At 39.4% G+C, this 15,250-nt stretch overlaps 1 protein-coding gene across 3 annotated transcripts in view; it reads left to right on the forward strand.

The window, feature by feature from the left end:
- TRPC3 (transient receptor potential cation channel subfamily C member 3) overlaps positions 1-15,250 on the forward strand; it is a 73,552-nt gene that overhangs the window by 33,718 nt on the left and 24,584 nt on the right. The window contains exons 4-7 of one of the 3 annotated variants that reach the window (XM_019978071.2): positions 5,812-5,976; positions 8,655-8,871; positions 10,599-10,832; positions 13,120-13,384. In XM_019978071.2, the coding sequence (XP_019833630.2) occupies positions 5,812-5,976; positions 8,655-8,871; positions 10,599-10,832; positions 13,120-13,384 (881 nt within the window). The remainder of the gene's footprint in view (positions 1-5,811; positions 5,977-8,654; positions 8,872-10,598; positions 10,833-13,119; positions 13,385-15,250) is intronic. The other 2 variants (XM_070769154.1, XM_070769155.1) reach the window with 2 other exon arrangements.

The following is a 15,250-nucleotide window of genomic DNA, read 5'->3' on the forward strand; positions in this document are numbered from 1 at the left end:
GTCTCCTGATAGCAGCATTTTGTATTTAGTAGGTTTGAAATACAGAAAACATGTGCAGTATAAGTTTTCAGTATTTTTAAAATTTTTATATTTTTGAAGCATGGTTGGTTTACAATGTTGTGCCAATCTCTACTATACAGCAGAGTTCTTCACAATTCAGAGAACTTTAAAAAGCTGAATGACCTAGTTTCTGTTCACAAGAATATTTGCTTTTAAATATTATAAACTGTGGCTCCAGCAATAAAAACAAAAACAGAGTGTTCCTACCATGTTTCTGTACAACAGTATTCCCGTGAATATAGTTCTTGGAAAAGCTAATTTGATAAAGAAGACAGTGTAATGTGGATTTTATTTAAGTTGAAACTTATCAGTTGCCCCTATTGGTGGCTCAGTTTATACTCTCTCAGTTATTCGGCAGGGAATAAAGTTTGTTCTCTATGCTCCAGTAGTTTTATTCCACTGAAAGACTGAGATTTTTCTTGTATGTCAAGCATTTTCCCTTTAAATCAGAAAACCTCAAATAAGGGTATTATTTCTGTAATGGTTTCAATTTATTGGTCCACTGAAGTTAGGAAACTGCATACAAATTTTATTCAGCTTGCTATGACTGGTGTGGCAGCACAAAGAGATTTTTTTAGGAAGTAAAACAGTTTTAAGAGATAAAGGTTTCTGCCCTATTTTGAAGTCATTGAAAACAGCAAAACTCATCTCCTAAGGGGATTAGCTTCTTTGCCTTCACTTACTACTATTATATTGGTTTTATTTTCTTTTAAAAACTGTTCCTTGTGTGCTTGTATTAGGATTTTAAATCATTGGAGGAAACTGTGTTTTCTTTCTGTGGATTAAAAGCAAACAACAGATGCCATATGGTGCTGTATTATGATCTCAATCACCGGTGTAGAAAACAAGATTATGGTTACCAGGGATAAGAGGGGGAAGGGATAAATTGGGAGACTGGGACTGACATATACACACTACTATATATTAAGTAGATATTAATAACTAATAAGAAACTGCTGCACAGGGATCTCTACTCAGTACTCTGTAATGGCCTATATGGGAAATGAACCTAAGAAAGGGCTTCCCTGGTGGCTCAGGGGTAAAGAATCTGCCTGCCAATGCAGGATACATGGGTTTGATTCCTGATCTAGAAGATCCCACATGATGCAGAACAACTAAGTCTGTGTGCCACAACTAATGGGCCTGTGTTCTGGAGCCCAGGAGCCACAGCTAATGGGCCTGAAGTCCTGGAGCCTGTGCTCCACATCAAGAGAAGCCACATGCAATGAGAAACCCATGCTTTGCAACTAAAGAGCAACCCTACTCACCACAACTAGTGAAAAGCCCACATGGCAACAAAGACCCAGCACAGCCAAAAAATAAATAAATAACTAAATAAAATTATTTTTTAAAAGACTCTAAAAGAAAAAATGGGTATATGTATAACTGATTAACTTTGCTATATATCTGAAATGTATGCAGCATTGTAAGTCAACTATACTCCAATAAAAGTTTTCAAAAAGAAATAAAAAGGTAGAGTTAGTACTATGAGATACACCTGAATTAAGCTGAATTTTAAAGCTTAATTTTAAGCTGAATTTTAAAGTATAATAAATGCAGTACAAACAGCATGATTTTTGCTAGTATTTAACATATATTAAGGGTTTGCATTGTATTGTACAAGTTACACCAGGTCAAAGATTGATCTTTACATAAGGCCATGTGTAAAGGATTGATTTCCACCAAGTCTTTAGAGCTTTGTAAACCTTGTACAGTATAATTAATGCCATAAAGCATTTATAAATTTAAATGTAAAGATTAGCTCAAGGATGGAGAGCAAGAAGAAGGAGCCATTCTACAACATTAATATTTCTGTACTCAGGAGTTTGAGACCTAAGAAAGAAAAGCTGGACACTCACAAAAGGGAAGTGTGTCCATCAATTTCATACGAACACATGTCCAAGTGTCTTTTAACTTCATGTGGATTTTCTGTTTTACAGAAACCTGAAACTATTAAAAAAAAGAAAAAAAAGTGCGTGTTGACTTCACAAGTGTTAATCTGGTTTGATGACATTGTATTCTCCACCTGTAGATTTCTCTGAATGCACTATCCCATTCCTAAGCTGCCTGGCTGGAGTCACGGACTGCCTTTTGTTTACATCTATCCCACTTGGGATCATCCAGACCCCAAGACATTTGGACCAACATTCAAAATTAAGACTGTTTTAAATGCTGATTGTTTATCTTGGCAAGTACATGGACTCCAACTCTCTGTTCTAATAACTTTTTCACATTTATGTAGAGCTTACTGTGTACCCTAAAGCAGGGACCATTTATGACTTACTGAAACACTGATGCTCCCTTTTCATCTTCTTGAACCAAATACTGAACACCTGCCTGGCACCTATGAAGGGTTTATGATATTGTAAAGAATAAAATGAATTAATGAATGAGACAGGCATTTAAGAACTGGAGGAGATGAGGATTTTTAACACAGAAGGAGGGGTGAAGCAGGAGCATAAGGGTCCAGTAGAGTACAGGGCAGAAGTGGAAATTTGGAGAAATTCTCAGCAAGAATCTTAGGAAATTGTTACACAGACCCCCAGGAAGCCTTCAACTTTGATTATATTTCATCATGAGTTTAAATAATGGCTGCATTGGTCTTGAAATACTGTTTTCAAAAATTAGAACTTTGAAAGAGTTCTTGAATCTTGAATTTGGGAAGAAGATCTAATATATGCTTCAGATCAGATCAGATCAGTCGCTCAGTCGTGTCTGAATCTTTGTGCCCCATGAATCGCAGCATGCCAGGCCTCCCTGTCCATCACCAACTCCTGGAGTTCACTGAGACTCACGTCCATCGAGTCAGTGATGCCATCCACCCATCTCATCCTCTGTTGTCCCCTTCTCCTCCTGCCCCCAATCCCTCCCAGCATCAGAGTCTTTTCCAATGAGTCAACTCTTTGCATGAGGTGGCCAAAGTACTGGAGAGTCAGCTTTAGCATCATCCCCTCCAAAGAAATCCCAGGGCTGATCTCCTTCAGAATGGACTGGTTGGATCTCCTTGCAGTCCAAGGGACTCTCAAGAGTCTTCTCCAACACCACAGTTCAAAAGCATCAATTCTTCGGCGCTCAGCCTTCTTCACAGTCCAACTCTCACATCCATACATGACCACAGGAAAAACCATAGCCTTGACTAGATGAACCTTAGAAGCTGGCAATAACCTGTGAGCCTCTGGATCTGGGATTTCTATAACTGAATTGAAAGAAACTTACAAGATAAAATGCACCCCTTTGCATTGAAGTCAACAAGCAATAAAGAAAAATTGCACCTTATTCTTAGTAGTTTCAATCTCCCCAGTCCTACTAGTTTCTGTTATTGGGGAAAAAATTCAGTTACGAATGTCAAACCTGATATTTGTAAATTCATCCTCACCACCTCTGCACAGCGTTGGCAGCTGTCATAGCAAAGTCAGTGGATCTCCCAGAGGGCGGGTGCACACTGGGAGAAAGAGGTTTTATTTATTTATTTTTTTCTCTTTTTGTTTTAAAATTAGAACAGCTGATTGGAAACTATACACCACTGAGTGAAGACCTGTTTATTTCCTTGTAGGTATGCTATTGATAAATATCCAAGTAACTAGAAGAATTGCCTAGAGTTACTAAAAAGCATTCAGATAATTTCCTGGAACTTGATTAGAGTTGAATGCTACACCTAAGAGGAACCACAGCTGCTTCTTTTGCATCTCAGAATTTGCAAAAACATTTCACATTTCACATTTCACTTCCTAACAGGTTCTCTGTTGTTTATTGCATTTATATATAAGATAGTGATTCATTGGTTTTTGTGTTGCTAAGCACTCTTGGGGAGGTTGGGAGGGAGGAGGGTTCAGGATGGGGAGCATGTGTAAAATTTAAAATTAAAAAAAAAAAAAAAATAAAAATTATCAACACTCCTAGTTGAATTGTGAGTGACCCTGAATAATTCCCAAGCTTGGGCAAAGTACACCTGGCCTTTCAAAGAAAGGCATATCCAACAAATGGGCACCTTTTGACACAGGAACCTTTTTACAGAAACATTCTGCTCCCTGAATAAAGACAAGGCCTTGATGAAATCCCACTCCTTCTAAATAGATGCAGACAGATGACTTAGCGAAATCAGATGGCAAAAATAAAATAATAAAACAAAATAATAAAATAGCAGGGCTTTAATTTGCTTCTTTTTCTTTCCTGATTAAAGCTGTAGTTATAAAAGAACTGATGGAGATAAATGTTTGTATGGGTTTTTTTGATCTCTGATAGAGGAAGCCACAGAAAGAGTACAGATTACTAAAATAGAAAGAAGTGGTATTTGATGCCAGTTCCTGGAAGCATAGCAAATGTGGATTAAGCGTAATATTTGGAAATTCAATGAGTTTTTGCAGATCTTTTGCATATTTGCTATGGTAGAACATACATACACATAGGACACCTCGTGTATACATTTTTCATAGATGTAGCAGTTTAGGAGTTGCTCATGAAACAACAAATCCAGCTTCCCAGGTGGCACAGTGGTAAAGGACCTGCCTGCCAACGCAGGAGATGCAGGAGACAAAAGTTCCATCTGTGGGTGGGAAGACCCCCTGGAGGAGGAAATGGCAACCCACTTTAGTATTCTTGCCTGAATAATCTCATGGACAGAGGAGCCTGGCAGGCCACGATCCATGGGGTCGCCAAGAGTCAGACAGGACTGAGCATGCACGTGTGCATGCACAAAACAAAAACACATTTCTCGTTTAGCCATCAGTTCAGTTCAGTTCAGTTCAGTCACTCAGTCGTGTCCGACTCTTTGTGACCCCATGAATTGCAGCATGCCAGGCCTCCCTGTCCATCACCATCTGCCGGAGTTCACTCAGACTCACGTCCATCGAGTTGGTGATGCCATCCAGCCATCTCATCCTCTGTCATCCCCTTTTCCTCCTGCCCCCAATCCCTCCCAGCATCAGAGTCTGTTCCAATGAGTCAACTCTTTGCATGAGGTGGCCAAAGTACTGGAGTTTCAGTTTTAGCATCAGTCCTTCTAAAGAACACCCAGGACTGATCTTCAGAATGGACTGGTTGGATGTCCTTGCAGTCCAAGGGACTCTCAAGAGTCTTCTCCAACACCACAGTTCAAAAGCATCAATTCTTCGGTGCTCAGCTTTCTTCACAGTCCAACTCTCATACCCATACATGACCGCTGGAAAAACCATAGCCTTGACTAGATAGACCTTTGTTGGCAAAGTAATGTCTCTGCTTTTGAATATGCTATCTAGGTTGGTCATAACTTTCCTTCCAAGGAGTAAGCGTCTTTTAATTTCATGGCTGCAGTCACCATCTGCAGTAATTTTGGAGCCCCCCAAAATAAAGTCTGACACTGTTTCCACTGTTTAGCCATAGGGTCCAATAAACCAAATAACGATTTTCTTTTCCATTTTGAACTGAATACAAGTAAGCTGGCAGACAGCAAGATGGGACATGTTTCCACAAAGAAAAGCATATGTCACCCATATTCCAGAGAGAAATCTGTGAGTATGGAGAGTTTCGGTCAGAAAGAATTCTGATGAAGAACAACATCATTTGTGTTTCCACTTTAGTTCATGTAATAGTCCTGAAGCAAGTTTGAAAAATAGAGGGAAGGTAAAGAATATTGCCAGAACCTTCCAATGCCTATATTCTGGAAAGATATGCATTAATATCTCTAGGATACACCTGCTTTAGAGTAGCTGGACTGTTGACAATGACGTGGTAACCTACCTCTCTCTCTGCTTCTCTCCCTGTCCCGACCAACAGTTCGTGGCTCACCCCAACTGCCAGCAGCAGCTCTTGACAATCTGGTACGAGAACCTCTCAGGCCTGCGGGAACAGACGGTAGCTATCAAGTGTCTGGTGGTGCTGGTCGTGGCCTTGGGCCTTCCGTTTCTTGCCATCGGCTATTGGATCGCACCTTGCAGCAGGGTACCGGCTTTTCCACCCCTGTTTCCTCTGTGGTTGGTGTACCATGTCCTTTGAGGATGAAAAAGGAAAAAGCTTCCTGCTTAAGGCTCTTATCAGTTTTACAGCTGAATGTTAATTGACTCAAGAGCATCAATTCTGCTTTTTAATGACTGGATTAGTTCTAATAAGGGATGAAAAAGGATTTGGTCCTGGTGGGGTAGGTCCTATTCACAGGCATATAATACTTAGGCTTTTAAGATAAAAATCTCCGGCCACAATGATAGGGAGGAGGAAAAGCTGCTTCCGTGAAGGAGCAATCGTGTCCTATTTGCCGGCTTAATAAATAGTCCACCAGGCTGGCCTACAGAAGAGGAACTGCCCTACTGCGGTGGTTCCAAGAGACAGTTAACTTGAAAACTGAAAAAGCAGCTTGGTTGAACCTGTGAAAAAGAACTGAGACTGAGTGTGTGAAACATGGTTGTGAACAGTGGTATCATCCAAAGTCTTCAAGAGAGTGCATACCAGGTTCCCCAAGCCCTTTATTCCTCTAGGAGATTCAAAAAAACGTAGAATTGGGGTCTGGGGGCTTTTGGAATTTTGTAGATTCTTTGTCTTCTTAGTTTTGTTTGAATCATTTTTGTTCACGACCTTTATCCCCCTCTCAACTTGGCCAGTATACAGTCCATTTAATTGTGCCTAAGAGATCCCTTAAACAAGATGTGGACAGGAATAGGAGTCACGCTAACAGAATCCGTGTTCGGTTAATGAAGGGCACTGCCAGGGAGAGGCAGCAGTTCTGAGATCCTTTAATCCTGTTTTTATATTCCCAAATCTGGTTTTGTTTAAATGGAGGCAGTTTCAGGCCAAATGAATCAAGGCCACTCAAGAGTGACCCTGGAAATCCGTCATCTTTCTGTCTTCCCCCACAGAGTCCTGCTTCAGGCCCATATATGTGAGAATATTCATCCATCTCACTTCATCGTTGAGCTGCCCATGTAGTTTAAGGCAGAAAGGTTGTCATTTTGATCAGTTTTGATCATTCAACTAAGTTCCTTTGTTTTGAATCGTGATTCTGATAATACGAAAGACTAAAAACTTATAGATAAGGAGAGAGTGTGCATTTAAAGCAAAAATTGTATCCCACTCAAATAACTTCCCCTTTCTGGGGGAAATGAATTGGAAAGGTTGGGTTTATATGTATGTGTCTCTTAGGGCCACTCATTCAGTTAAAACGTATTGGGTTTGAAGTAGGTATCTTGAAGTCCATTCTTTTTTCTCTTAGCGCAGCTGAGGATGTGTGGACTCTGCCCAACAGAGAAAGGAAAGGAGGGAATTGAGTTGTTCCTGGAGCCCGCATTTATACCTGCCATACACCACTTATGCTGTGGTGAAAAGATGGTATAGTAAGAATTCTCCACATGTATCCCATTTTTAAGATAGGCAGACTGCTTTTTTTTTTTTTTTTTCCATGTTACTTAACATTTTCAAAGATCAGCCTTTAGAAGAAAAGAGACTTGGCAGCTCCCTGCAAATCACTTTGTGCTATGGATAAACTACCCGGACATGCCCTCTCTGCAGCTGTGGAACAGCACAGTGATATGTAAATGTGCGGTTTATTTTTCTATGTCTAATATGGAAAATGTGACATTTGTCTGTGTGCATTCATGTCCAACCCCAGAAATGCTTGACATTCTTTGGTTATTTGTTGACATCAAATTAAGGTTCTGGATATACAAAAACATTTGTTTGAAGTTACAGCCTTTTAAATGTGAACCTTGGTGCTTTTTAAGGTCACACACTGAGTTGGAAAGTAGGGTCTGAGAATAGAGAACTTATTTGATGAATCTACCAAATGTACCTAATTCTTAGACTGCAGAAACCCTTGGAACAGGGGAATTATTTTTCACTTCCACTAGAACACAGAGCTCTTAAGGACATTATATCACAGGGGATTTTAAAACAGTTACCTTAAAATCATTATAAACTGAGCTTTAAAAATGCTTTTTCACTGGTCATATGATTTTCCAAAACCAGGGATGATTTTTAATTAAGTTAACCTACTTAGAGGTTTTAATTACTGGGTATCTCTCTGTTTTTTTGGATAGTAACAGATAAAATATTTATGTTGGTTATAATGTTTTTTGCCTTTTTATATAAATTGATTTAGGAATAGTTAGAAGTGAGAACAAAAATTTACTTCCGTGGTAGTAAATATTTTTTCATCTTCAAAGGGTTTGTAATGTGCCACAAACACATCATAACATTTCAGTTATAAATGAATGAGTCTACAAACTCATCATAACATTTCAGTTATAAAAAAAATACACATTACAAATTTGCAGTTTCTTTCCCTGGATTCTAAAAACCTTGACACTGCATAGTCTTTCACATAAAAATAAGAATAACAAGTATATGCCTTGTAATTTCCAGAAATGCATCTGTGAATGAAGTACATCCTAAGACAAATTGGATATTTAGAAACAATGAAGTTTGAAGACTTCTTATATTATTCTTAAAGGAAACATCCCCTAAAAGGAATAATTTTCACAATGTGTAGCTCTTCAGAACAAAAGCAGAATTTTGAGTGTTCTCACTTCACTTTTTTTTTTATCCTATGTATATAGTAGTTTTCATAAGTGGAAGCCAGATTTTCTGAAGTTAAAGGTTTTGGATTGTTTTGTTTTGTTGCCTCATTACAGCTGGGGAAAGTTCTGCGAAGTCCTTTTATGAAGTTTGTAGCACATGCTGCTTCTTTCATCATCTTCCTGGGCCTGCTTGTTTTCAATGCCTCAGACAGATTTGAAGGAATCACCACATTGCCAAACATCACTGTTATCGACTATCCCAAACAGATTTTCAGGGTGAAAACCACACAGTTCACTTGGACTGAAATGCTCATTATGGTCTGGGTTCTTGGTAAGCCTTTTGAGTATTCTAATTTCTACCAAATATAGCATCTATATCATGATTGCCATTTTCTATTTAAAATTCTATGTTATGTTATATGGTGATAACATCACCATTGTAAGATAAACAGAATAGCAAGTAATGGAATAATTTGGCAGCTTGGTGATGCTGATGGATATCCCTTACCACTAAATACAAATTTTATGAGTAACATGAGCTTAATTATAAATGCATTAATATTAATATCATATTTCAGAAATCAAACTTCAATTATTGAATAAAATGCAACTTTAAAAATGTGACTCACTGTGATGATCAAGCATTTAATTGAAATAGTTCTGCAATAACCTAGTGGCCATTAACTGATGATTAAAGAACATTTATTGCTTTTGTTTCAGAGGTTTTTTTAAGGAGAGTTTCCATTTTAGGAATGTTTGTTACTTCACCTCACAATAGCCCATTTGGGGATTTTTTTCTTTGCTTTTTGTTGGCTGAGCTGTGAGGCATGTGGGATCTTACTTTCCCGACCAGAGATTGAAGCCGTGCCCCCAGCATTGGAAGAACAGAATCTTAACCACTATACCTCCAGAGAAGTCCCACGATAGCCCGTTTTGAACAGCAGCTATGTTAAAGTAAACATTTTAAGCAATATGATAAAAAAAAATGGAGATTGAAACCAGATTATTGATTGATCACGAATCCAAAGTCAATTTTGTGTATTATTTCACCCAGCATGTTTATTGGTATCATCTCAATTCCTGAATTAATGGATTGCTTCTCCTCTAATTAACTTCTATGGTCTTCACCTGGATCAAGTGATTGTTTTATGAATTTTATTTTGAGCCACTACATTTCTTTTAAAAATTCTACAGTATTTTCCCCTTATGTAGTCAGGCATGCGTGTATACTAGTCATGTCTGACTCTGTGTGACCCTATGGACTGATGGGCTCCTCTGTCCATGGGATTCTCCAGGCAAGAATACTGGAATGGGTTGCCATACCTTTCTCCAGGGGATCTTCCTGACCCACGGATCAAACCCTCATCTCTTACACCTCCTGCATTGGTAGGCAGGTTCTTTACCACTGGCGCCATCTGGAAACAGTTGTTAAATTGATATATTTTGTCTTCTTCCCCCAGAACATTTTCTGCTTTCAGTTTCTTCATAATGCCCTAGGGCCTCCTGCTTAATTTTCCAAGAATTCCTCACCTTTTCAGCATTCAGCACGAAGCTGAGATGAGACGAGAGGGTAGGGGAATGAGGGAAGTGTTCCCGGATGATTGGAAAACTGTTCTTGTTAAAAGTGTATAGTAGATTTCTCAATTAAGGGCTTATTTCTCCAGTAATCACCATTATTTGGTAATTAATCATTGTCATTTTATAAAGATGAATTTTCTCCTTTCCTCCATGTGTTTCATGGGGCAAAATCATTTGATTTGAAGAGCCTTCCTTATTTCCCTCCCTCCCTTCTTCCCTACCCCCATAAGAGTAGCACCATTTCTGGTGCCACATTTAGAACTATATTTCACCAAAATCTAACTTGGTGGAGTGAATCATTCCTTTAGTCAAAGCTTCTTTCATGTAACTCTGCCCAGCACTTCTGTGGGCTGTAGACAAGTCAGTGCTTTATGGTACCTAGTGGCATGCTTTACATACGGGGCATGTTACAGGTGGGGACTCTTAGCTTCTCAGTCCAAGGTATAAACTCGTGTCCGTAACATGTGTGTCTTGTGACAGGAATGATGTGGTCTGAGTGCAAGGAGCTCTGGCTGGAAGGACCCAGGGAGTACATTTTGCAGTTGTGGAATGTCCTAGACTTTGGCATGCTCTCCATCTTCATCGCTGCTTTCACTGCCAGATTCTTGGCTTTCCTTCAGGCAACGAAGGCACAACAGTATGTGGACAGTTATGTTCAAGAGAGTGACCTCAGTGAAGTTACACTACCACCAGAGATACAGTATTTCACTTACGGTAAGTTATCAGGCGCAGAGTCCTCTTATGTCTCAGGAGAAGGTATTGGAACCACATTTTGGAAGGAAATGCCCCTGAAGGGTATGTTTAATATGAAATGCATGTTGAAAGTATAGAGAGAGTGGAGACAGCATGAACTTTAGAGCTGTATAAAACTGGATTCATATCAAGACACTAACCCTCCCTTGCTGTGTGACCTTGTTCAAATTAATTTACTTCTCTGTGCCTCAGTTTTCACATCTAGAAAAAGGTATTTCAAGGTGGAAGAAAATCACCTTTAAGCCAAAGAACATAGTTACTCTAAAATATTCTTAGGACATGGAATTGTCGTAATTTGGGGGAGAAAATAGCTTGATAAACTGCTTAATGTGAAAGATGAGTAGTCCCTGAGAGCTTGGGTTAGAGGAGATAAAATAATAAAAAGTGCTAAAAACTGCTGTAACAGAAGTGAGCAAAAATTCAGCAGAGGCAGGAAATAGGAGCTAAAGTGATGATGAGCATGTAAGCTTCGCAGAACCGGCAGAAATGCTGGGGAGGATATTGTGCTTCTCAAGACACCATGGGGTGGAGTTCCTGCCAGTCTTCTCTAGGTCAGGAGAGCAGGGAGATACCCAGGGACCTTCAGTCTGCGCAGACACTGATGCCATCCCTGCCCACTGCACACCGATGTGAAATCATATTAGCCTCCCTTCCCTTAAGGCCTAACTGGGGAGCCGCGATGAGCTAATTTTCATATAGCTGCAAAATCTTAAACCTGGAAAAGACTTTAGCAGTTAGCATATAAAACTCATTTTACAGATAAGGAAAGTTAGGCGCAGAGTTTAAATGCATTCTGACTGTGAGGAATGACTCTTTATAAGTACATCGTGATGCATACCAGCAGCATGTTAACATTGCTGAAGAAGACTGGGTGGGTGCCTGCTCTAAGATGAAGGTGTGTGCATGACCGACAAGGACACAGTGCATACATAGCACAGGGCACTCTGTTCAATGTTACGTGGCAGCCTAGTGGGGAGGGGAGTTTGGGGGAGAGTGGATGCATGTAGATGTATGACCACATCCCTTTGCTGTCCTCCTGGAACTATCACAACACTGTTGATTTTTATACTCCAGTATAAAATTAAAAGTTTTTAAATAAATAAATAAAATGAAGATATTAATGTTTTACAGACTGAAATGTAAACACATTATCTCTTATTGTCACCAAGCAAGGGTTTTTATATACCAGTGAGGCCAGATCAAATGAATAAATGAATACCATTTATAATTAAGGAATTAGCTTGGATTGTATTTGTGTGTAACAGATATCATGACTATTTCAGTACCTCTTTATTTAAATTTACTCGTGTGTGTTTATGACTGTGAAGGGGAATTTGTGAAGTAAGCTTCACTCCTTATTATGATTTTGATCAAGTTTTTAACCTAAGCCTTGATTTCTATGTCTTTAAGAAGAGAGTGACTACCTCAAATCCATAAGATCATTGAAAGCATAGTGTCTGCTATGTATTAAACATCCAATAAATGTTCATTTTTGTTGAATGTGTGCAGTGTACCTTCTGGGAGTGACCCAGTTTGCACAGAATGAACCACACAATGCTTAGGTGATCTTCCAGAGAAATGAGTATCCAGTTGTCTGCTGTGAACTTACTGAAGTGACCTTGAAAGGCGTGTTGGGGGTCCTCATTTAGAATCTGTCTCTAAGACTTTTGCACTTCAGTAGCATTTTATACTTTCCAGGGACCAGCTATGTTGCTCAGACATCATGCTGACAGCACTGTTGTGATTCAGTGACATTCTCACTTTTTGTAATATGACATTTTACTTGCATAAGCTGTTAGATGAACTAGTTTCCCCATGAAATATGGAAAAGAACATGTGTGCCAACTGAGCCTATAGCATGATGAAATGGCTGGTCGATAAACCTGGTAACTGAGGGGACAAACCAATCAAATCAGTTGTTTTGTCGTCATGGACACAGTCTGAACTTAATGAAGCATTTTCAGCTCCTTTTTTCATCTTTTGTACTTGATTCTATTTCTTCTCAATGTGAAGTCTGTTTTGTATCTTTCTAATAGTGTTTCCTCCATTAAAAGAAACCACATAAATGTAGAATTCATGTGTTTCTAGTTTAATATGAAAAATAGTGTCTGGACAGTTAATTAAATGTGGAGTAGTTTCAACTGAGATAATAACCACCTACCTACAAGTCATATCCTATTTAAGGTATTTTGTGTAGTTAGCCGTGAATAGAAAGTTCCATTTTTAATCTCTCTCTCTCTTCTTGTAGCCAGAGATAAATGGCTCCCTTCTGACCCTCAGATCATATCTGAAGGCCTCTATGCCATAGCTGTAGTGCTCAGCTTTTCTCGAATCGCCTATATCCTCCCGGCAAATGAGAGCTTCGGCCCCTTGCAGATCTCTCTGGGAAGGACTGTGAAGGACATATTCAAGTTCATGGTCCTCTTTATTATGGTGTTTCTTGCCTTTATGATTGGCATGTTCATATTGTATTCTTACTACCTTGGGGCTAAAGTCAATGCTGCTTTTACCACGTAAGTAAAACATTTTACTAAAAAAACTATGATTAACAGAAATGCTAACAAGTTTAGATGAAGTAAAAAAAAATTGTTTTCAATAATTGTAATAAAGATGCTTTTAAGAGCAGGAAAAATCCATTAAAAACAGTTAGTGCCTCAAATAGCAAATGCTGGCCAATATATGGAATAAAGGGAACCCTCGTGCACTGTTGGTGGGAATGTAAATTGGTGCAGCCACTGTGGCAAACAATATAGAGGTTTCTTTAGAAGAGTGGAATTGCCGTATGACTCAGCAGTGCCACTCCTGGGTATATAGCTGAAAAAAACAAAAACACTAATTCAGAAAGATACATGCACCCCAGTGTTCATAGAATCATTATTGATAATTTCCAAGATACAGAGGCAACCTAAGTCTCCATCCACAGATGAATGGATAGAGAAGTCGGGTGTGTGTATGTGTGTGTGTATGTGTGTATATAAAATAAAATACTACTCAGGCATAAGAAAGAATGGAATTTTGTCATTTGAAACAATATGGGTGGACTTGGAGTCACTAAGTAAAATAAGTCAGACAGAGAAAGACAAACTGCATGGTATCACTTATATGTAGAATCTAAAAAACTAGAGCAGACTAGTGAATATAACAACAACAAAAGGTCACTCAGAGATAGAAAACAAACTAGTGGGTACCGGTTAGGGGGCAGTGTCAGGGTGTAGGAGTAGGGAGTCCTAACTCCTGGGAGTAAGATGGGCTTAAGGATGCACTGACCAACACGAGAACATAGCCAATATTCCATCATAACTATAAATGGACCATATCCTTTAAAAATTATGAGTCACTTGTGCTGTACACCTGAAACTTATGTAATATTGTACATCGACTCTACCTCAAAAAGAAAAATAAAGTAAAGGGATGGAGAAAAAAACAAAACAAAATCAGAAACAGTACTTGTGTGAGATTACATTTCTTTGAGTTTAGAGAATGTTTGATCACAGAATGGTAAAATCCTAGATGAAACTCTATTTTAAGAGAATTGGGTAGCAAATGTTTAATACTGGATATTTCTTACATTATTTATGACATTAAATTTAGTTGCATCATTTTGTACCCATTACTGTTATTTCAAAAAAAAGGAGCGTGGCTTGTATTTTCATGTATCATTAATCAGTGCAAGGAGTTGAGGAGGAAGAAGAAACTACAGCTGATGCTGTGCAGCCCGCTGTACTGTAGCACCGCCTCCTCCCTTTGGTCCTACTGGTGTCTGCACTGCAGGCTCACCGTTTCCATGAAGTCATCCTGCACTCACTTCTCTTAGGTATTGTCCCTGTAAGTTCCCTCAGCATGGAGACGTCCACGTTGCCAGACCCTGTCTCGCCTGTTGCTGTGCAGTGGTCAGGAAGGCAGGCCGTCTGTCTGTACCGTGGGCCTTCCAGGTGAGGAGACCAGAAATCTCCCCTGCCTGCCTTTGTACCCTCCATCCCCTGGAGTGCCACAGCTGGAAACAAGCTAGACCCTCAGTGAGTTCCCTGTAAACCAAAAGAGAGTATCAAGCCCTTCCAGGCATCTAAATTGTTTTGGAATTAATTTTTCCAAGTAGTTACTATAGAGCCGATAATAGGGGTGAAAGAGAACTGAAACTCACTTTATTGTAGTGAAAAACAAGTTCCGATTGAACCCAGAGGGGAAAGGACCAGAGAAGTGCCGCACAAGTGGCGCCCCTTGGGCCTGTGGGAGGACTCCTTCTATACACGACGCTGGCGTCGCTGCTCTGTGTGAGGACCTGGCCGCACGGTAGAGTTGAAAGAACACGGGCTGGAAATCAAGCAGACCTGGATGCGAATGCAACGTCTGCTGTTTTCTAGCTGTGGTCTTTTGATTAA

The sequence above is a fragment of the Bos indicus genome, chromosome 17 (genome assembly GCF_029378745.1).
Source record: "Bos indicus isolate NIAB-ARS_2022 breed Sahiwal x Tharparkar chromosome 17, NIAB-ARS_B.indTharparkar_mat_pri_1.0, whole genome shotgun sequence".
Classification (NCBI taxonomy): Eukaryota; Metazoa; Chordata; class Mammalia; order Artiodactyla; family Bovidae; genus Bos; species Bos indicus.